The 22,732-nt window shown below is 42.1% G+C and overlaps 1 protein-coding gene across 5 annotated transcripts in view; it reads right to left on the reverse strand.

Moving 5' to 3' along the window:
• The window catches only part of DDR2 (discoidin domain receptor tyrosine kinase 2), a 172,849-nt gene that overhangs the window by 43,517 nt on the left and 106,600 nt on the right, over positions 1-22,732 (reverse strand). For all 5 annotated transcript variants that reach the window (XM_061120233.1, XM_061120230.1, XM_061120232.1 and 2 more), the window contains 4 exons: positions 5,465-5,567; positions 3,648-3,879; positions 3,173-3,320; positions 2,689-2,794 (listed from right to left, as the gene is read on the reverse strand). In XM_061120233.1, coding sequence (XP_060976216.1) covers positions 2,689-2,794; positions 3,173-3,320; positions 3,648-3,879; positions 5,465-5,567 — 589 coding nt within the window. The remainder of the gene's footprint in view (positions 1-2,688; positions 2,795-3,172; positions 3,321-3,647; positions 3,880-5,464; positions 5,568-22,732) is intronic.

Below are 22,732 nucleotides of genomic sequence, written 5' to 3' on the forward strand. Positions count from 1 at the left end.
GGAGGAAATAATTGTAAATGAAGTAACTGACAAAGGATTAATCGCCAAAATATACAAGCATCTCAGACAGCTCAGTATCAGAAAAGCAACCAAATCAAAATAATAGGAAGAACACCTAAACAGACGTTTCTCCAAAGAAGACATACAGATGGCTAATAAACTGTGACCTTCTTAAATGCAGGATCAATGACTTTGCTATATGTGAATCCCTACTAAATTCCTTACATGTAGTAACAGTTGATTAGCAAAGATTTACTAAACTAAGATGAATTCAATTGATCTCTGCTTTCCTCTGTGCCTTGATTTTTATGGCAGCTGGGTGTGGCTAAGTGAAATGATGTCAAGACCAACTTATGTACAGGGGGAAGAACAATGACTAAGTAGATGGAAAGGAAGTGATTTGCCACAGAAAATCTGATGAGTCATGTCTTCAGATAGGGGTTGGGAAGCTGAAGGTCAGTAGTTTATTCTTCACACCTAAGAAAATGGAAGTGCTGTAATTCCACAGTCCTCTTCCTGAGAGTCACTAAACTCTCTCTCTCTCTCAACCACCCACAACCTCAATTATGCAGTGTGGGTTTCACTATGATTGAGACCTCTCTGCCAAGCTCAACCTGTGCAGACAAAGATCAACTTCAGAGAGAAAACTATTGATCTGGGGTAGAAGAATGGCAAGACTTGGAATGAATTGGGATGGGGAGAACATCTCTTACCCAACCCTAAATTCCTCCTTATCTGAACATACTCCTCTACCATGGCCCTCCCTTGGTTCACTTCAAGTATCCATCAGTCCTCCTGCTGTTCCCAGTTCCAGCTTCTGCTGTAGTCAGGTCGTTCTGGTCCTCATCCCCGATTCCTTTCCTCTGCTCCCTCTGCCTGCCTCCTTTTCGCCAACTACCGTCTCATCCTAGAGACTTTCCTTGTCTGTTTTAGGTCTTAATAGTGTCCTTCTTTTCACAATTTCTAAAGCATTTACATGTGTGGAATTCATTCTTTCTGAACTTCTTTAGAAATCCAGTTCATTATGCTTGTAGCTTTAGTTCTTCTGGCCCTTTGTCTCCATAAGTAGGCTATAATTTATGTCAGACCTCATGTCCCTTTTGAGGGTCAAAAAGATGACTACCTTATCATACTACAAAATTTAGCCCTTCTTGTATAATTTACTGTTTCCCTCATGATTATTTTGTCTTGTTGAAAATTCTCTGGAGAAGGAAGTGGCAATCCACTCCAGTATTCTTGCTGGAAAATCCCATGGACAGAAGAGCCTGGCAGGTCCATCAGGTCACAAAGAGTTGGACCTGACTGAGTGACTTCACTTTCACTTTCACTTTGTCTTCCCAAACTAGGCTCTCAGTTCCTTTCAGATAAAAACTACATCCATTACATATGTTGGATCATCAAAAAAGCAAGAAAGTTCCAGAAAAACATCTACTTCTGCGTTATTGGCTATGCCAAAGCCTTTGACTGTGTGGATCACAAAAAACTGTGGAAAATTCTTAAAGAGATGGGAACACCAGACCACCTGACCTGCCTCCTGAGAAATCTGTATGCAGGTCAAGAAGCAACAGTCAGAACATGGAACAACAGACTGGTTCCAAATCAGGAAAGGAGTACATCAAGGCTGTATATTGTCACCCTGCTTATTTAACTTATATGCAGAGTACATCATGAGAAATGCTGGGCTGGATGAAGCACAAACTGGAATCAAGATTGCTGGGAGAAATATCAATAACCTCAGATAAGCAGATGATACCACCCTTATGGCAGAAAGCGAAGAAGAACTAAACAGTCTCTTGATGAAAGTGAAAGAGGAGAGTGAAAAAGCTGGCTTAAAACTCAAAATTCAAAAAATAAAGATCATGGCATCCAGTCCCATCACTTCATGGCAAATAGATGGGGAAACAATGGAAACAGTGACAGACTTTATTTTCTTGGGCTCCAAAATGACTGCAGATGGTGACTGTAGCCATGAAATTAAAAGATGCTTGCTCCTTGGAAGAAAAGCTATGATCAACCTAGACAGCATATTAAAAAGCAGAGATATTACTTTACTGACAAAGATCTATATAGTCAAAGCTATGGTTTTTCCAGTACTCATGTATGGATGTAAGAGTTGGACCATAAAGAAAGCTGAGCGCTGAAGAATTGATGCTTTTGAACTGTGGGGTTGGAGAAGACTCTTGAGAGTCCCTTGGACTGCAAGGAGACCCAACCAGTCCACCCTAAAGGAGATCAGTCCTAAATATTCATTGGAAGGACTAATGCTGAAGCTGAAATTCCAATACTTTGGCCACCTGATGCGAAGAACTGACTTATTGGAAAAGACCCTGATGCTGGGAAAGATTGAAGGCAGGAGGAAAAGGGGACGACAGAGGATGAGATGGCTGGATGGCATCACCGACTCAATGGACATGAGTTTGAGCAAGCTCTGAGAGTTGGTGATGGACAGGGAAGCCTGGCGTGCTTCAGTCCCTGGGGTCACAAAGAGTCAGACATGACTGACTGGCTGAACTGAACTGAACTGATTTTACTGTATCTAAATTTATCACACCATGCCTGGTATAAGTGCTAAATAAACACTGGCTAGCTGATTGATTCATGCAGTGTTGTTCCCAGGCCACGATAAAGTGTTATTCTCTTCTGGTGGTCATTTTCCTAGCCTGATGATTAAAGTCTCCCAGGATTTACCTGTACCCAACAGCTCCATCATAGACAGAATCGTTGAGATAAATGATGGAGCCTCCCGGCAGTACAAACTGCTGTCCAGCTGGAGCGCTGTAAGACACCAAGCCATCTGCCAAAGGAAACACGGACGTGTCAGTGCCTTTGGGAAGGAGATGTACCTGCTGCCTAGACCCGCTATCCCAGGGAACTGTCTGAGGCTTCAAGAGTGCTATTGTAAGCAGTGTGTCCACCGAGGGTTCAATCTGGGCACACAAGGAGCCATCCTGGGGAGCACTCCCCTGTAGCAGCAGTCAGCAAAGTAACTTGGTGTGGGTACCACACCCTGGGTGGATGAATAATATTCCTTTCTTTACTCTAACCAGGATGATTAGTAATTCCACTGCAATTCTTAGTGGAAATAAATCCTCCTTCTGATTTGATTGCCTTTATTGACCAGGGGTTGATGTCTTTAATAAAGTTTATAAGCTCTCTCTCTTTAGACACCTACCCAGCCAGACACATCCGTAAAGCTCCACCCTCATGCACACGTTCATGGAGTGATCAGTTACTGGGATAAAGCGGACAAATCTGGCCACAATTGGTGGCTCCAAATCCTTTAGGAAAATGTCATAGGGGTTACTATTTCCATCCAGCACCTGAGAAGAAGGGAGAGAAAGACTGAGGAGATGCAATGCAGTTATGCTGACTCTTCTTCATTCCCCAAGTCATTATCTCTTTGATGGAACCTCTCTTTTTAATTCAAGAAGCAGAATGTATTCATTCACAGCATTGAATATCTCTCAGCAGCCTTGATAGCCCTGTCTATGCCCCCACCCTCCTCTTCATCTTGGGTCACATATTCACAAGGGCATGGCAGGTCTGCGGACACATAAACAGCTGCATGGACAATCTGTGTACTTCCTCTTCTAGCCTAAGTCAAAATACGGTCCCAGACATCCCAGGGTTTGGATGTCTCTTCTTACCTGTTTCCCATGCCGGTTCCGCCAAGAGATCCAGCGAGTGCCATCTCGACTGTAGTTGATCTTGTACATGGGGGCAAACTCAATGCCATGGCCCCCTGCATGGCGCCCCTGGGTCCCCACCAGAGTGATAAAGTGCAGGGTGTGCAAGTCAATCTGCAGAAACTCCTTCAGGTCATCAGGTTCCACTGGAATCTCAGGACACCAGGCTCCATCCCCTTCTTCTGAGTCCAGCCTTGATGGATGGGGGTTAGGGGAAGAGGAAGGAACCATGAAACCACAGTTATTTACCAGTCCCCAGCAAGCAGCTGCCAGTCCTGAAGGGAGAGAGCAGGCTGGAAGTCCAGTCCAGATGGACTTTTTGGGCTCTCCCCACCAGTCTGACTGTCACCACCGTACCCGCTTGTGGCCAGTTCCCTCTCCCTGGGGCACCATGAAACCCAGAAAGACAGTCACCACCAGGGAGATGGAGACCTTCAGACAATATGTAGCCTTTACTTCCCACCCTTATTTAGAGGTCTCAAGGGAGGTCCCATGCAATGAAACCCTCCCTACCCTCTATTCCTTATAACAAAGCTAGCCACTCCTTGCCTGGATATCAAGTTATAAGAGTGGGGAGGGAGGAATCATCAGATCTGCAGTGTGGGTTGTGCAATGCAGTGGAATTTCAACCAGCAGGATGAGCGTGGCAGCTCAGCAAAAAGCCATGAAAACCTATGGTGAGAGTGAGGAGTAAGGGCATGTCAGGGAAAAGTAAATAATCTGGTTTCATTTTATGACCTCCAGGATGACCAAGCAAAATTGTGAAATCATTGTAAAGCTTATTTTGGGGACCCTCTTCCCCCTTTCCCTCTTCCCAGGAATGTGTCTCCTCTCACAGATGATACCTAATCATTGCCACTCCCTTCCAGCCCCACCAGACATCACTCTAATCTTTCACACTCCAAGACAGGAATCATGGAGAAGGTTTTTAGGGATGATTATAGGAAGGCTTAAAATGGATGATTCCGTTTTAACAGAGATCAATATTTTACGCCAAAAGAACTAGATTCCAAGAAGAAGGTTATTTCCTAACAAGTTAAATAGCTTTTGACAAGGGTATTTATTGCTTTAAAGGACCCCTGACATTAGACCACAAGAAACCTACCATGTTTTGTTTATGGATGAGGATGGCCCTTCAGTGTTAGGTATCCTTGAGAGGAGGGAAGAATTTGTTGGATGCCTCAATGTCTAATTAAGTCCTTGATGTCTTCTACTGTGAGTGATGTTTCACAGATACTCACCAAAAAGAGGATCAGGTTTCCTAACTTCCAGTGTCCTACCTAATCTGCACTTTCCCATAGGTACCACTGTAGTCCACTTCCTGCAGTGGTTCATGGTGAGAGAGTGGCTAAAGCAAGTGTCCCACATGTCAATAAACCAACCTGCAATGAGTGGTGAGGCTCTAGTGTGAGGCTGCTAGACTAGCACATGTGTCTTCCCCCATTCCTACCAGCTCCCACCAAATATCATCCTCCTCTGTTAGCCCCTTGAGCCAGTTATTCTGTCCAACCCACGCATGCATACTCAGTCCCTCAGAAGTGTCTGACTCTTTGCAACCCCATGAACTACAGTCTGCCAGGTGGTCCATGGAATTCTCCAGGCAAGAATACTGGAGTGGGGCGCCATTTCCTACTCCAGGGGATCTTCCTAATGCAGGGATCAAACCTGCATCTCCTGTATTGACAGGCAGATTCTTTACCACGGGGCCACCTGGGAAGCCCCAAGGGAGCCATCTGTCCAGCCCAGAACTCAGGTTTTTTTGAGGTGTCCATTCTCACCTTCCGTATTTGGCAGCTGTGGACTCCGACCACTGACTGGAAGCTGTGATGTCCTCATCTGGAATGTGGCCTCCTGACATGCCCAGAGGATAGCGGCATATAGCTGAAGCAAGAAGAACCAAAAAGAAAAGAGAGGAAATGCTTTTATTTTTATTTTCAGAGACCGCTAGCTAGGATGCAGTTGATTACTGGACAGGAAAGAGGGACTAAGTCCCTCTACAACCCCAGTTTGACCACTCTGGCTCTCTCAGCCTTTTCTTCCTGGACTGGTCTCCAAGCTTATTAGTGCTCAGTTTTCCAATCATTGACCCTCAGCCAACCCTTTCTTATGGTCCAAATTCTGACAATCCTGTGATGTGCTGATTTATCCTTTCACTTGGTAATAACTCTGTGGCCTATCCCCATTTTCTTATTAGCAGACATGCATTTCTAATCAGTTTCCCAACAGTGGTAAATGCACATCCCCATAATTACTAGGTACCTTTTATAATCCATAGCATTTTTTTCCCTTAGATAGCTGATTTCATAAAACTATGGAGCAGAGCAAAAAACTCTCCTATAAAGGTACTGAACACACAGCTTTGGCCCCATCAGCTCCATGCTTTTGCCTCTGGCTAAGAATAATAATCTCTAGAGATGGACTTCCTCCTTCAGCCAAGATAGACTAACAAAGACCAGATTTATTCTCCTGGGTAAAACAACCAAAAAACAGGAATAGTATATGAAAAACTGGGTTTCAACATAATGAATATCAGACAACAAAGGGCAACAATCCCTGAGAGAAAGGAAACAAACAATATGAGCTCCACAATTGCAAAGCTTACTTCGATGAGAGCATCCAGGCTATAGCAGAGGGAGTGAAAATGCAGGCAGAGGCTGGAGGATTTCCTGAGCTCAGAAGACAAAGAAAAGAGTCTGGAGAGATCAAGGGGACTAGAGGTCTCAAGACATAAATTGCAATAAAATAGAGGATCCTTAGCTAAATTTAAATTTCAGATAAACAATAAATAATTTTTTAGTATACATATGTCCCATGCAATTTAAAAAATTGGTCTGTAAGAGAAGCAAAGAAATAGTATCTATAATTTTTTTAAAAAATCAATTGAAACAGATTCATAATTAATACAGAAGTTAGAATGGGAAAAGAAGAACACCAAAATACTTATAACTGTGTTGCATAGGTTCAAAGATATAAGGAAAGCTATAGAGGTAAAGAAAAGAAGTAAATCAAATTTCCAGAGATAAAATGTGATATGTGAGCTAAAATACATTGTATGGAATTAAAAGCAAATTATATATTGGAAAGAAAATAATACACATAAAGACAACAGTAGAAACTATTCAAAATGAAACAATGAAAGAAAAGAGAATCAAGCAATAATCAAAAAGTAATCACATCAGTAAGATGTGGAGCAATTTCAAATATCTAGATATACATATAAATGGATTCTGTGAAGAAGAGGAAGGAGGAAGATTGAAAATTATTTGAATAAAAATGGTGTAAAATTGCTTTAATTTGATGAAAATTATAAACTCAAGAAACTTAATAATGTGAAGCATTAAAAAAAATGAAGAAAACTATGCTACAGCATTTCATAAACCAATTGCTTAGAACAGGTGATAAAGAGAAAAATTTAAAAACATCTAGAGGAAAAGGATACTTTATGAACAGAGGACCAAAGATAAAGATGACAGCAAATATCCCATTCAAAATGGCAATTACATGGTAAATAAGATGATTTTCAATGTTATTTATATCTCTTTAAGAGGTAACAGGCTATTTAAACAAAAATAATAACATATTGTGTTTATGACATATACAAAATTAAAATACATGACAATAACAGCATAAAGACTTAAAAAGGAAAAATAGAAGCTATCCTGCTGAAAGGTTTTTTTTATATACTCTATGTGAAGTGATATAACATTATGTGAAGGTAGACATTATTTAGTTAAAGATGTACACTATAAACCCTAAAGCAAGCACTAAAATAATATTTTTTAAAGACTTATGGCTAGTAAGTCAAGAAAAGATAAAATGAAATCATAAAAATTCAATTAAAGTTGAAAAGAAGACAGAATTAAAGGAAACAAATAGGACAAATAGAAAACAAATAGCAAGAATACAGATTTTATGCTAACCATATAAATACTCCCATTAAATAGAAATGGTCTACATATACCAATTAGAAAGTAGGAATTATCAGAGTAGATTTAAAAAGAAAAATAAAATAAAAAATCAAAAAAAAAATAAATAAATAAAAAGAAAAATCAAGTTTAAAGTACATATAACCTGTAAGAAACATATTTTAAATATAAAAACACAGATAAATTATAAGAAAATATGGGAAAAATATGCCATGAAAAGTTAATCAAAAGAAAGCTGAATATCAGACCCAATATATCAAGACAAGGAATAAAGATGGTATTTCACAGTGATAAAGGAGTTAGTTCTTTAAGAACACATGACAGTCCTAAACATTTATTCACCTCATAACAAAGCTTCCCAACAAATGAAGCCAAAAAACAAACTGCCAAAAAGTTATCAAATTCATAATTATGGTTGGAGATTTCAACTATTCTTCAACTAACTTCTTTCCAAAGAAGACATACAGATGGTCAACATACGGATAGTATATGAAAAAAAACTTAACATCACTAATCATCAGTGAAATGCAAATCAAAACCGCAATGAGACAGCACCTCACATCTGCTAGAATGGCTATTATCAAAAAGGTAGGAAGTGACAAGTATTGGCGAGGATGTGGAGAAAGGAGACTGCTTATGCACGGTTGCTAGAAATGTCAATTGGTGCAGCAACTATGGAAAAAAATACAAAGGTTCCTCAAAAAATTAAAAATACGATTACGATATAATCTAGCAATTCTACTTCTGGGCATTTATCTGAAGAAAATGAAAACCATACTCAAAACTACATGTTCACCCTTCATTTCAATTGTAGCATTCTTTACAATAGCTAAGTTATGGAACAACGTAAGTGTTCTTTGATAGGTGAATGGGTAAAGAAGATGTGGGGTATGTGTGTGTGTGTGTGTGTGTACATATATATATATGTATATGTACATACATACATACACAATGGAGTATAAACAATAGAATGATAATCAGTCATAAGAAAAAGAATGAAATCTTGCCATTTGTGACCACATGGATGGATCCTGAAAGCATTATGTTAAGTGAAATAAGTCAAACATAAATACCATATGATTCACTTACATGTGAAATCTAAAAACCAAACAATCAAAAAAAAACAAGCTCACAGATACAGAGAACAGATTGATGGTTGCCAGAGGCAGGTGGTGGGGGATGAGAAAACTGGGTGAAAGGGATCAAAAGGTGCAAATTTCCAATTATAAAATAAACATTTCATAGGGATATAAAGCATAGCATGGGACTATAATTAATAATACTGTACTGCATACTTAAAGTCATTGAGAGTAGAACTTTAGAACTTAAAAGTTCTTATCACAAGAAAAAATATTTTTGTAACTATGCATGGTGATGGATGTCAAATTAGACTTATTGTGGTGATCACTTCTCAATATGTACAATTATAATTTCAATATATTGTATACCTGAAACTAGTATACTGCTATATGTCAATTATAACTCAATGTTGGAATATTGAAATTATTCTAATAATGATTGAATATTTTAGAATACTGAAATTTCCTGATAGAGCAACAAGTCAAGGGGGAAACAATAATAAAAGGCACCCAGATTGGAAAGGAAGAAGTAAAGCTGTCTTTAATTGGAGATAATATGATCAGTTATATTAAAAATTAGATAAGGTTTATACTAGTGGTGAACAGTTGCAATTTAAATACCATCAAAAACTACAAAATACTTAGGAATAAACTGATGCTGAAGTTGAAGCTCCAGTATTTTGATCACCTGATGCAAACAACCAACTCACTGGATAAGTCCTTGACACTGGGAAAGATTGAGGGCAGAGGATGAGATGGCTGGATGCAATGGACATGAACTTGGGCAAACTTCGGGAGATGGTGAGGGACAGGGAGGCCTGGCGTGCTACAGTCCATGGGGTTGCAAAGGGTCAGACGTGACCGGGTGACTGAACAACAACAACAAACATGACAAAAGATGTGGAAGCCCCGTATACTAAAAACTACCCAACACTGCAGAAAGAAATTAAAGATCTAAAGAAGTAGAGCTACACACCACAGGGCTCATGGGTCAAAAGAGTCAATCCGTCCATTCTACCCAATCAAAGTCTCAGCAGACACTTTAGTATAAATGAACGGACTGATTCTAAAAAGCATATGGAAAGGCAAAGATGGCAGGAAAGCTGAAAAACTGGAAAAGAAGATCAAAGAGGAAGGACTAACATCAGACTTTGAGACATTATAAAACTATAGAAATCAAGACTGTGTAATATTGGCATAAAGACAGACATGCATACCAAGGAAACAGGAGAAAGTCTACAAGTAGACCCACACATCTGTGCTTGGTGCGTGCTCAGTCGTGTCTAACTCTTTGTGACTGTAAACCGCCAGGCTCCTCTGTCCATGGGGTTTTCCAAGCAAGAATGCTAGAGTGGGTTGCCATTTCCTCCTCCAGGGGATCTTCCCAATCCAGGAATCAAACCGGAGTCTCCTGCATTGACAGGCTGATTCTTTACCACTGAGCCACCTAGGAAACCCAGTTCACTCCTAGGTATTTGCCCAAAAGAAATAAAAGTGTATGTTCATACATAGACTTAGGAGTGTGCCTAACAGTTTTATTTCCAATATGTAAGATTGGGAAACGACCGCATGTCATCAACAGGTAAAGGATAAACAAATTACAATATACCCACGCCATGAAATACTACTCAGCAGGGACTGGGGTTGGAATGAAGCAAGTGAGAAGCCGAGGGTGTGAAGTGTCAGGAGGCCCTCACTCCCAGGGTCACGGAAGTGGTGGTGCCCTTGCAGAGGGCAAGCGCCCGCTTCCACTCTGCACCCTAGGCCCCTCCTTTGCCTCACCCTAGTCCCATCTCCACTCCCAGTAGGAACAAAAAAGGATGCTCCATCAATACATACTCAGCACAGAAGACTTTCAAAATATCTGTGCTGAGGGAAAGCACTGAAGAAGCCAGGCAAAAAAGAGTTCATACGGTATGCTTCCGTTTATACATAATTCTAGAAAATGAAAACAAGTCGATCCACAGCAACAGAAAGCTGATCAGTGGTTTCCTAGAGAAGGAAGGAGTGGGCAGGAGGAATTACAAAGGGGCCCAAAGAAACTTCTGGCAGAAATGAATATGGTTATTATCCTGATTATGGTGATGATTTCACGGGTCTATACATATGTCAAAACAGACCAAATCATGCATTTTTAATGTGTGTAGTCAACTGTATGTCAGTTGTACATCAGTGAAGTTATTTTTCAAAAAGTAACCTCTGGAATGGGATAACACATTAAGATTTTATTTGCATATTTTCAAACCCCTTTTCAAAGCAAGTAGCCAAGCCTTCCTGTTCCTTCACCCCTTGGAAGATTTATGTTTACAGGGCAGAAATAAGAAAGAAACTTCTAGAAAGAAGAAACTTCTAGAAAGAAACAGCCTAGAAAGCCTGTGCTTGTTAAGGGACTGTAGCACAAAGTAGAGATGGCAGTAAGACAGATGAGATTTCCCTAGGCTGGAAAGTGACAGAGGTAGGGAGATCACAAGGCTAGCGGGAGCCAACTCCTTTCCTAGAAGTTCCCTGGAGTGGCTGCAAACTGTCAAAGAGAAAATGATTCCATGTGAGCATTGTGTCCAAGGTTGGCACAGAAACAGCCAAACTGCTGTCCTTGGGAACATGGCGGGCTTGGAAAATAGTGACATCCACTGTAATACTGGCAAGCTAAAGGCAAGAGGCCCATCTGTGTGTCCCGCATATAGCACAGCTCCTGAATTCTTGTCTGACCCTAGGGGAAGGATGATTCTGGGCCAGCTGACTCTCCCAGAAGTAGTTTAATTAAGCAAAGTCATATATAGGCAGCTTTGGCAAGAAACATGGCCATATACCCACTGAAACTCGTCCATGTTACTGTCCACTTCATTTTCCAAGTCAGATTTGAATCAAGAGATGAACATGGGGATTTAGCTTTGCCTGTTCTTATCAAATGTATAATTTCTCCTTCAGAGGTGATTGGTTCCACAGATAATCATTATTCTAGACCCTTAAATGCAAATCTTAAGTGTAAATCTGGGAGTTTCACAAATAAAGCATCAAATTCTCAAACTCTGAACTCTGTAGAATGAGAAATCGAAGGGAGGAGTAAGGATTAGGAAATTCTAATACAACATGCCAGTTAGCCAAAATTATTAATGCGTGAGGTCAACATACATTTCAAAATCACACACAGGGCATGGTCCTCTCTTCTGCTCGAGTCCATCATTCAGCAAAAGTGGTACTCTGACTCCAGGTCTGCTCCAACCTCCTGCTTGAAACTTCTCCTACATGTTGTTGGGTGTACTAAATATTTTAAACTTTAGCACCAGTGACTTAATGGCAAGGAACAGCTCCAGGAGGCCTAGCCCACAATCTACACGCCCTGGTCCAGTCTCCCAGAGTACTTGCGCGGGCGTCTGGGACCCAAGTGCAGCTACTTTACTTTGCTTTCCTTTTGCCACTGTCCCTTGTGGGTATATTCCCCTCAGGCACCTCCTGGGGAGGGGGCTGAGCTGGCCAAGGCAGGGATTCCTGGATCCTTTGGCAATCATGCATGTCACAGTGCCCTCAACTGCCATCTTGACCCCTAAAATACAATTCTTCACAGTCTACAAAGTGCTGTCCAAGTGCCTACCTCATTTCACCCTTCCAATAACCCAATATGATAGGCAGGGCATGTACTATTATTTTCAAATTATGTATGAGGACACAAACTGAAGTCCCATGACTATTAAGCAGCAGTGGTTCGACTTGGATCACATTTCTGAGTCCCAACCCAAAGTTTGTCCCAGCGCACCAGATTGCCCCTCTGCTTTAGCGAAAAGAGTGACTGGAGGCAAGCTGTCTCTCCCGAGACGCAAGCTGCTCAGCAGATGCGTAAGAGAGCTGCTCTCTGGCACTCCCCTCTCCCTTCTGAAACCAAAGCTTTGTTCCCAGAGACAGTCCTACCTCCAACATCACCCCCAGCGTGAAAATCTATTTGTTGGTGTATTGCTTTCCAAATCTGTGAGGTTTTCAACTCTTATTTTTATGAATTCGCTCAATGAATTGGGGGGAGTTTTGTGGTGTTACAGTAGCAAACAGAAAGAGACAGAGCACCTTTTGTCACAGAGTTTACATTCTGGGGTGGGAGAGAAGACAGCAAGCAAATAAGTGTCTAATCTGAGAGAAGATGGTAACGTCTGTGAAGAAAATCAAGTGCAGGAAGGGAATGGGTATTGCCTAAAAAGACCAGGAGGATCTCTGAGATAAGGCAACTGAACACAGAACTCGCTGAAGGAAGACAACAGACCAGGTGGCGTCAGAGGGGGACACGCTTCATGCAAAGGGAACAGGGAACGCAAGGAAGGAGCGTTTCTGGTTGGTTGCACCTGCAGTGGAACGACTAGCCTAAGTTATTAGCTAGCGTCCTCCTCTGGTCGTCTAATTGTACTCAACTAAAGCACGCATTTTGGAGGGCAGATAGTCCCGCTTTCAGTAAATCTCCCCTTCCTCTGACCTCTGACGTTTCCAGCATCTCTCTTACAGCAGTTGGCACACACTGCTAGGTCACACTTGTGTCTAGTCCTACCTCCCTATAGATGGCAAGCTTTTGGAAGGAAAAAATAAAAGGACTGTATCTTGTTCATTTTGCCTTTATTTCTCAGTGCACATCTGGGGAGAGAATATTTGCTTTAAAACATTCATTGAAAACAGAAGGTAAACCTTTGAGATAGCTATAGCTCAGGAATAAAAAGAAAGCTGAGTGAAATATTCTCCCTCCAAAACTCATTCCTGGGTCTTTTCCATTTCAGCCAACTCCATCATTCCAAAGACTTGAGCCAAAAATCTTGAGGCCCATCTTTGACTCCTTTCACACTTCATATCCAGTCCACCAGCTGATAGGAAATTCTGTTAGCTACTCTAAAAATATTCCCATATCCCGTCTACCTTTTGCAAATACTGTGCTACCAGTCTAGGCCAATTTACTGTCCTCTATCACCACGAATAGAATAAGAATCTTCTACCCGGCCTCCCATCATCCACCCTATCCTTCCCCATGTATCTACTAAAATATAAATGCGATCATGTAAATCTTCTGTTCAAAGCTCTCCATTAACTTCCCATCTCACTGGTAATAAAATTAAAAATCTTTACACATAACCCGTCCCCTGACTGTCTCGAACTTCATCTCCACCCTACCCTTCCCATCAGCCACACTGGTCTCCTTGTGGTTCTTCTCACACATTAGGTGCTTGTTTTTCACAGATCTGCACTTACTGTTGAAATATTTAACTTAATAACATAATTATCTTTACAGGGTGGAGGAAAGAGAAGTGGAATACCGTATTTCTCATTTTTTTTTTTCCACATGTGAACGTCCCTAAAATCTGAATGCATCTTGCAAACAAATAGTGAGTCATGGGTCATCAGTATTTTTTTTCCTTAGAGGCACAGAAAGCAATGACACATCTTACAGTCAGCAGTTTCTTAAATTCGATGAAATATGTAATAATAACATTCATTTAGAAGCACTTATCAAGTGTCAGACAACAAGATAAGCATTTTCTTACTCATTATTTCAGGTTTCCCACTTATTACCCATTTTACTGGTAAGAATTTAAATAATTGCCCAAGACCTTTCACCAAGTAAATACTTACTCAGATTAGAATCTGGCTCTAGAGTCTGTGACCACGCTAAACTACACAACCTCTGAAAAGCAAATGATTTCAGATTCATTCCTGGCTCCACCACTTAATCCATATGGGATCTGAGCAAACCCCACACCCTCTTTGGGTCTCAGTTTCCTCCTGTGGACAGCAGGGAGTCAGAGTAGATGTTCTCTAAGGCAGTGGTTCCCCAAAGCCAGTCCATGGACCAATTGCTTTAGAATTGCTTGGCGAGGTTCTAGAATACACATTTGTGAGCCTCTGCCTCTGAAGCTGAGCCCAGGAACCTGCATGCTTCTAAAGTCTTCCGGGTGATTCTGCTGTGCAGCCAGTCTTGGGAACCGCTCTGCTCCCAGATCCCTCCCAGCCTGAGCACCAGATGATCTTCGGGGGCCATGCCGGACAGAAAGAGAAATCCATGTTCACCGTCCCACTGGGCTTTCATTCCTGGCTATCATGTATCTCCAGACACTGAGCTGTGAGTGTAATGAAAACTGTTTCCTGGAACATCTAAAGTAAACCAGAAATCGGGAAGGGGGTTCGCCTGGGGTGAATCATGATATTGTTGCAAATAACTTCCCCACCAAGGCATAGCTTATCCTGGGAACAGCAACCAAGAAGTTTCCACAGAGCTGCTGCTGCTATAGCTGCCTTCATGATTTTGGTTCCATTGTATTTCCTAGGCTCAGGGACCCTTTCTATTTTATGGTCTAACTAAACTTACATGGGAATTTACCCTAGTTAACAGAGAGAGAGAAAACCTGAGATCCCACCTGGGATACTCTCTTTGGTACAAAGGAGTACCAACTCCCTTCCCCAAGGTTCTGGTCTCCTTATCTATCACTTTGTTAGAGCTGTGGTCCTCTGAGTGTGCTCCCAGGTCCAGCAGCACCAGCATCACCCAGGAACGTGTTAGAAATGCAAATTCTCAGTCCCTACCCCCATCCTACTGGATCTGCAGATGGGGCCCAGCAAAAGGACGGTCCCTCAGCCCTCCTGGTGGCATTGATGCACAATCAAGTTTGATAATTAGAGGAACTGGGGGAGAAGATGAGGCTCCAGTTCTTCACATAAAAAATGCTAAATGTCTCGGAGCCCCCTCCTCCTCATCCCCAGTCCTTCCATCACAAAAGTGTTTTAAGCCCAAACTGTGTGAAGATAGCAGAGTGGCAACAACATTGACAAAAACTAGAAGGGTTCTCCCTGAGTCAGGGGAGAGGGGCTGCGATCTCTGAACCTCTGCCTGGAAACTGATACAAAGTTTTTGGAGAGGAAGAATTCAGGATGATAGGTGACATGTATTTCTGCTAAGAGGCAATCAAGAAGTGAGATGTAAACGTGGCCTCTGAGAATCATCTGGTTCATCAGCAAATCCCTCAAATTTATTGGTTTGGCCAAAAAGTTTATTCAGGTTTTTCCATAAGATGGTGTGAGGAAATTAACAAGATAGCGCCGGTCAGGCTCTCCCACCCCACGTTCTGTAAACAATGACTGTGCATGGTTATGTAATGGCTGAGATCATTTTATAGCACTGCACATGTGTATCACGAGGTACTCGCTTGGCCGCGGGCTACTGTGGGCAACTCACCTGTATGCGATTCACCATGAAGCCCTGGCTGCCGCCACACTGGGGTTGTGTTGGAGCGACAGCGTGACTATGTTATATGAGGTTATGTCATGGTTGTGCTATGGCTGCTGAGTCAGCCAGGAGAGAGGCTGTTACAGCTGCCTTGCCAGCCAGGGGAGAATAATTGTGTCTGCAGTTCCGATGGCTCTTTGAGGCTTCTTCCAGCCTCTTAGCTCATGCCTTGCCTACCCTGGGTTCAGCGAACAGTGCAAACAGTGTGAACAGTGGGACGGATGGTACAGAAAACTCAAATGAAGGTTTTTGCCAGCCCAATGAAAGTGAAGGTGACAGTCACTCAGTTGTGTCCAGCTCTTTGCAACCCCATGGGGTAGTCCATGGGATTCTCCAGGCCAGAATACTGGAGTGGGTAGCCTTTCCCTTCTCCAGGGGATCTTCCCAACCCAGGGATCCAACCCACGTCTCCCGGCCCTGCATAGAAATAGTGGGGAAGGGGAGAAATAGCTGAACTTAAAAAATTTGCCAGTTCAATACCTCCTGAAATTTTTTTAAGTTCAGCTATTCCTCCCCTTCCCCACTACTTCTATGCAGGGCCCAACCTCCACCACCTCATGCCTGGAATACTATAATACCTTCTAGCTCTTCTTCCTGGCTCTCCTATTGACCCTTCTCCATACAGTAGCACAAGTGAGCTTCCTGAAGCCTGGCATTAACTGAGTCCTTAATAAATATATATAGGTAAGGTAGAAAAACTAGTAAAAGAAGAATTTTGTATTATGTTGTTTATTATTGCAGAACTTAAAAACATGTTGATGTAAATCAAGCCAATATTATAAAGCAATCAACTAAGAATAAATAAATACATAAAAATAATAAAATAAAAATTTTTTTAAAGAAAGAAAAAAAAAAAGGCCTAGGAAGTTAAAGAAGGATAACCCCTACTAGTGCCATTTAACCTGGCAGCAGATATCTGAGACTTCCTTAAAAGTCTGGGCCACTATAGGGCTTCCCTTGTGGCTCAGACAGTAAAGAATCTGCCTGCAAAGTGGGAGACCTGGGTTTGATCCCTGGGTTGGGAGGATTCCCTGAAGGAAGGCATGGCAACCCACTCCAGTACTCTTGCCTGGAGAATCCCCATGGACAGAGGAGCCTGGTGGGCTACAGCTCATGGGGTCACAAAGAGTCAGACATGACTAAACAACTAATACACACACACACACACACATCCTTTTGCTCATGAATTTAACAAGTTTGTTGTTCAGTTGCTCAGTCATGCCTGACTCTTTTCGACCCCATGGACTGTAGCCCACCAGGCTCCTCTGTCCATGGGATTTCCCAAGCAAGAATACTGGAGTGCATAGCCATTCCATTCTCCAGAGGATCTCCCTGACCCAGGGATCGAACATGGGTCTCCTGCATTGCAGGCAGACTCTTTACCATCTAACAGAGAAGCCTGACAAAACTATGGAAAACATTAAAACATGGTATGAAGATAAAAGTGGTGACGGGAAAAATTGGGACATTCATTTAGGTAGCAACCTTCACCTGAGATTTTCCATTTTACTTGTGCTTATTTACCTCCTTACTGAAATTGTAAGCAATTTTGAAAATACTAATTATATCAGGTTTTTTCTTTTCCCCCTTACCACCTACAAACACAGAGTACCATTAGGTACTCACCATGCATTTAGCAATTAAATAAGAAAGAAAGAGGTAGAGTGATGGGTAGATGGATGGAAGGATGATTTCAAGGATGGATAAATGAAGTGTGATCTTAACAACATGTTGAATTCTTCAGAGCAGGTGTTACAACTGATCTGCCCCAGAACCTCTCAAAGTGTCTGGCCATAAAAGGCCATAAAAGCCCATGTTTGCTGAGAAAATTACCCTGATTAGCAGCATTTCCCTGATGAGGGTCAGGATTGTCACAGGGAGCACCATCTCATTGCCAATTCACAACAATCTCTAGAGGACAGTGCTGCAAGAGTGCTTTGTGGGCATTTGCATGAGAGGATGGGGAAATAATGGAAACAGTAAGAAACTTACTGTCTTAATAATAAAGAGACTTTATTTTGGGGGCTCCAAAATCACTGAAGATGGTGACTTCAGCCATGAAATTAAAAGACATTTGTTCCTTGGAAGAAAAGCCATGACCAACCTAGACAGCATACTAAAAAACAGAGACATTACTTTGCCGACAAAGGTCCGTCTAATCAAAGCTATGGTTTTTCCAGTAGTCGTGTATGGATGTGAGAGTTGGACTATAAAGAAAGCTGAGCGCCAAAGAGTTGATGCTTTTGAACTGTGGTGTTGGAGAAGACTCTTGAGAGTCCCTTGGACAGCAAGGAGATCAAATCAGTCAATCCTAAAGGAAATCAGTCCTGAATATTCATTGGAAGAACTGATGCAGAAGCTGAAACTCCAATACTTTGGCCACCTGATGTGAAGAACTGACTCACTGGAAAAGACCCTGATGCTGGGAAAGATTGAAGGCAGGAGAAGAAGGGGTTGACAGAGGATGAGATGGTTGGATGGCATCACCAACTCGATGGACATGAGTTTGGGCAGGCTCTAGGAGTTGGTGATGGACAGGGGGGCCTGGAATGCTGCAGTCCATGGGGTCACAAAGAGTCAGACACGACCGAGTGACTGAAGTGAACTAACTGCATGAGAGGAAGAGAAGTTCTGACCAGATTATTAGTCAGTAGAAGATCCCCAACTCAAGCCAGAGTAAAACTCTGGGCTACAAGTATTACAAACCTTCTTCAGACAACAGAGCAGAGCTGTAGGTCTAGAAGCTGAGAACAAGGAATGTAGCATGAAGAAAGGGAGTTCAGAGATAAAAGCCATCAAAGCAGCCACGAGGCAAAGCTCCTTGATGAACTGGTATTCCCAGGGGCCTCAGAGAAAGGACACAGGAAAGTAGATGAGCTGATCTTGGATGGCCTTCCTCATCCTAGTGGGTCTTTGGCACCAGGATAAACCTTGGCCCTCAGAGAAAGGACACAGGAAAGTAGATGAGCTGATCTTGGATGGCCTTCCTCATCCTAGTGGGTCTTTGGCACCAGGATAAACCTTGGCCCTCAGCAACCAACGTGGCACTTCTCAGCGGGACCAGTGTGGTTTTCCCATTGAATGTACCTATTTTTGGCAAACTCCTGTGGAAGGGATCCCAGCCAATAGTGAAGACTCAGAATTGCCAAGTCGGCCCAAGTCCTAAAAGTCAGGTCCCCTTACTTTCTCCCAAGCCCACTTCATTGTTGATCAAAGCCCACCCATCTGTCTCTGAGCTTCGTATTATGAAATATAAAGCAGCATGAAAAGGTAGAAAATCACAAAGGGAAACAAGAGACCCTGAAGCAAAGAGGCATCACCTGATTTTGCCTGCTGAGTTGTCTTGGTGGTTGCCTACGCTTCCGTTACCCGCCAATCTCCCGGACAGAGAAGCCAATTGACTTTTCCAGTTTCCCAGAGTGGAAAGTTACTAGCACAGGCTGCTGCATGCCCAGGCAGCAAGGCGGTTCATCCTGAGCTCTGGTGGGGCCTGGCAGGCAGGCCGAGGAGCAGCAGCTGCCACCAGGCCCCAGCTTCCAAGAATTATTTTCACACTGTGCTGCCAAAGTTGAGAGCCTGAAAGGGCCGCTTGTTTCATGATGTTTACCATCTCACTGTCAACTCCAGACCACAGGCTCTCCCCATCAATGAGTGTCCTATATGCAGCTTCCAGGAAAACACACGCATGGCACACAGGCCGAGGCCACGGAGAGCGGACAGCTGGGCCTCTCTGGCATGGGGCAGGTAAGACTGCTGGGGGAGGGGCTCAGCTATTAGGGTCAACCAGGGGACCCAAGGCAGTTGACGACCTAAAGGAACATTTGCAATCATGAAACTTTAGAGCCAGGCCTTCAAGAAATCAATCCTTCCAATGGTTCCATGTTAAATATCAGAACCTCTGAGGCTCAGAAAGGTGAATTGACTTACTCAAGGATGAACAGCTGATTAAGGTAATCAGGACTGAAAGTCAAGTCTGATCCCTGTTTCCTCTTTCTTCAAGCCCAGGCTTCCATGACCTAGTTTTTCCAGCTCCAGAGAGGACAAGGTGGTCTAATTAAAGAAGCTGTCATTTGGGCCCCTTCTCTCCAGAAACCCTGCTGAGCGGACTGCTTCAGACTTGTTCACTGTGCAAGTAAATATCTACATACTGGGATCTTGCTAGGTGCCAAGGAAACTTATTTGGGTTCCTCTAAGTACAATGAGGCTATTTTGCCAAGACCTCTTTTGCCCAAGTCGAAATTTCCCTTAAGAACAGCCCTTTAGAATTGCAGTTTTCCTAAAAGCCTAAAATACTCTCCAGAAACAATTATTGCAGAACTCCAGAAGAGGGGTCCCCAAGTTGTACTGGATTTCTGGGTACGGAGATAAGGATTGGATAAGGTATGTTAGACTTCCTGGTTAACAAAACAGTGAAAGCCTCCTGCTAAAATAGTGTGTCCTTTCCCTCAACAAGGAGGTAAGTTGAGACAGCTAGGTAGACATGAGTTAGGAGTTGAGAACAAAGTTGTGGGATAGTTTAGGATCAAAAGAGGCCTATGCTTAAAATTTGATTCTGCCTGTTCCAAACTGTGGGACCTCAAGACAAGTTACTAAGCTTCTCTGAACCTCGACTTCCTAGTCTTAAAAAATCCTGCCAAGCAAGGTTGTTGCAGAGATTTAATGTATAAGGAACTTAACAATTCCTTGAAGGCAATAGGGCTCAATAAATGATATCCAGAAGGAGAGGGGATCATTTATTTTAAATATTACATTCACTCTTTCTTAAGCAATTTAGAGGTTTTATGGCCTTAGGAAGATTAATTAAGCTTTAAGCCTCTCAGTTTTATAGTAATAACAGTATTTGTTTATGAGAAAATATGAGTACATATGTCAAGTACTTAGTAATGTTTACAGCAGAGTAATCCTTATAACAGTAACATTTAATAAAGGGTAGGTGTTATTGATTTTTTAACTATTTTTACTCTGACTCATTCTAAAAAAAATTGGAACTGGCTTCCAAAACTGTACAATATACTAAGTAAATCAACAGACAAACAAATAAGTGTAGAAATGCAGATATGGGGAAAGAGAATAAGGACATTAAGGTAAGCTGGAGCTAAGGTTAATACCCAAAATATAATCAATATTACATTTGGTTCTATACACTCTGCTGGTGATGGGCCTCAAATTTGTCTCTGAGCTTCCTACTAACCAATTCAAAAAGCAAAGCATAATCAGTTAACATGAATCACAGCAACAGCAAGGTAAAAGTTAACTTTTTATTTTTGTTCCCAGGTGGGATGGAGTAGCTTATAGTAACCAACACTCCCCCTGAAGATAACTGGAAGGACTAGATAAAATCTGTAAATCATCTATATACAGGCATCCGATTGCTGCTGACAGAGTGAGAAGAGAGGAACTGAAGATATGGAGAAGGGGAGTGAGAAGAAGCATCCCCTCTGCAGTCACTGTAACCAGCTGCCAACTGCAAAGGGCAAAGGCAAGAGGCTGACCCTGGGCTTCACACTGGCAGAGGGTCACTAGAGGACAAAAGCTCAGAGTTTTTGAAGGAGGCCTGGGATCCTTCTAGCAGGCAGCTTTTTTCTTGTTCAGCACATTTGCCAAATGCTGGGGTTCTATAAGAGAGGCAGTGTGAAAACCTAAGGAGACACCCTCTGAAAAGCTGAGCTGAGTTTTTGAATCTGATAAAGATTATAGTTCAGGACCCACCAGGAAGCGAGGCCACAGAGAAAACATGGGAGTTTTCAAAAAGCCCTGAATGACCAAGAATCCAAGTTTAAACCCTACCAGTTGCCCAAAGTGAAGATAGTCTACCCTACTATGTAAAGGCAGATCCAACTGCTTTCACTGTTAGCCAGTCTGGACTTCGGGTTCACATCCTCTTAAGAAAATCAAAGACCCAAACACATGTCTAAAGAGAAGACCACCCAAGCCTCAGAGAACTGGGACAAGCCAGTTTTCTACCTATATGCAGGGCATCTTAGTGGTCATGAATGTAGAAAAATGTCTTTAACGTTACCCCAATATTTGTAAATTTCTTACTCTTGGCACTTTAAGAGAGGAATTCAGATTCATCCTCATAAGATCAATTAAGGATTAATTTTACTTATTGAAGAAACAAAAAGAGTAACCAGAGATTCATCATGTCGTTATTGCTATTATAGCTAGTAGCAACAGTAAGAGCAGTAGAAGTAGTAGGATTTGTACAGTGGGAGGAGAGGCATCCATTACTATTAAGCAAGTTACTCAATAAGAAGCTATAAAAAGTCCTAAATATTGCTTTAACCTACTTAGAACAAACAAACTAATATTGTAGCTTTCTCAAAGTGGTTTTAGCCTATCCCCATATCCAGGGATTCTCCTATGCCAAGATGAAGCATTTCTTAAATTAGCAAAACTTATGCATACAAGATACTCTTCCTTGTTAGACCTTATATCTTGACTATAGCTTACAGCACCCAAAAGATTTAAGTCTAAATCCTTCCCTTGAAACGTCAAGAGTGATACAAACTTGGGTAAATGTAAGCACACTTTTCTTTATTTATAACCACTAAAATGCTCTGCCCATAGACCAGAGGAGAGGCAACTTAGGCTTTCAGGAATAAGCACAGAGGCTACTCCACCTCTGCAAGGAATAAGGACATCAGGGGCTGGACCTCATTACTGCATATTAGTAGGGGCAGTTCAGGGAACTTCAGTCTGTCATCCTTCTACTTAACACCCCCATCATTTAAAAGAATGATATTCTTATGTCTTCTTCTCTGCTTTTGAACATCGTTGTGAGCTCAGACATCT

Source organism: Dama dama, chromosome 20 (genome assembly GCF_033118175.1).
Source record: "Dama dama isolate Ldn47 chromosome 20, ASM3311817v1, whole genome shotgun sequence".
Lineage (NCBI taxonomy): Eukaryota > Metazoa > Chordata > Mammalia > Artiodactyla > Cervidae > Dama > Dama dama.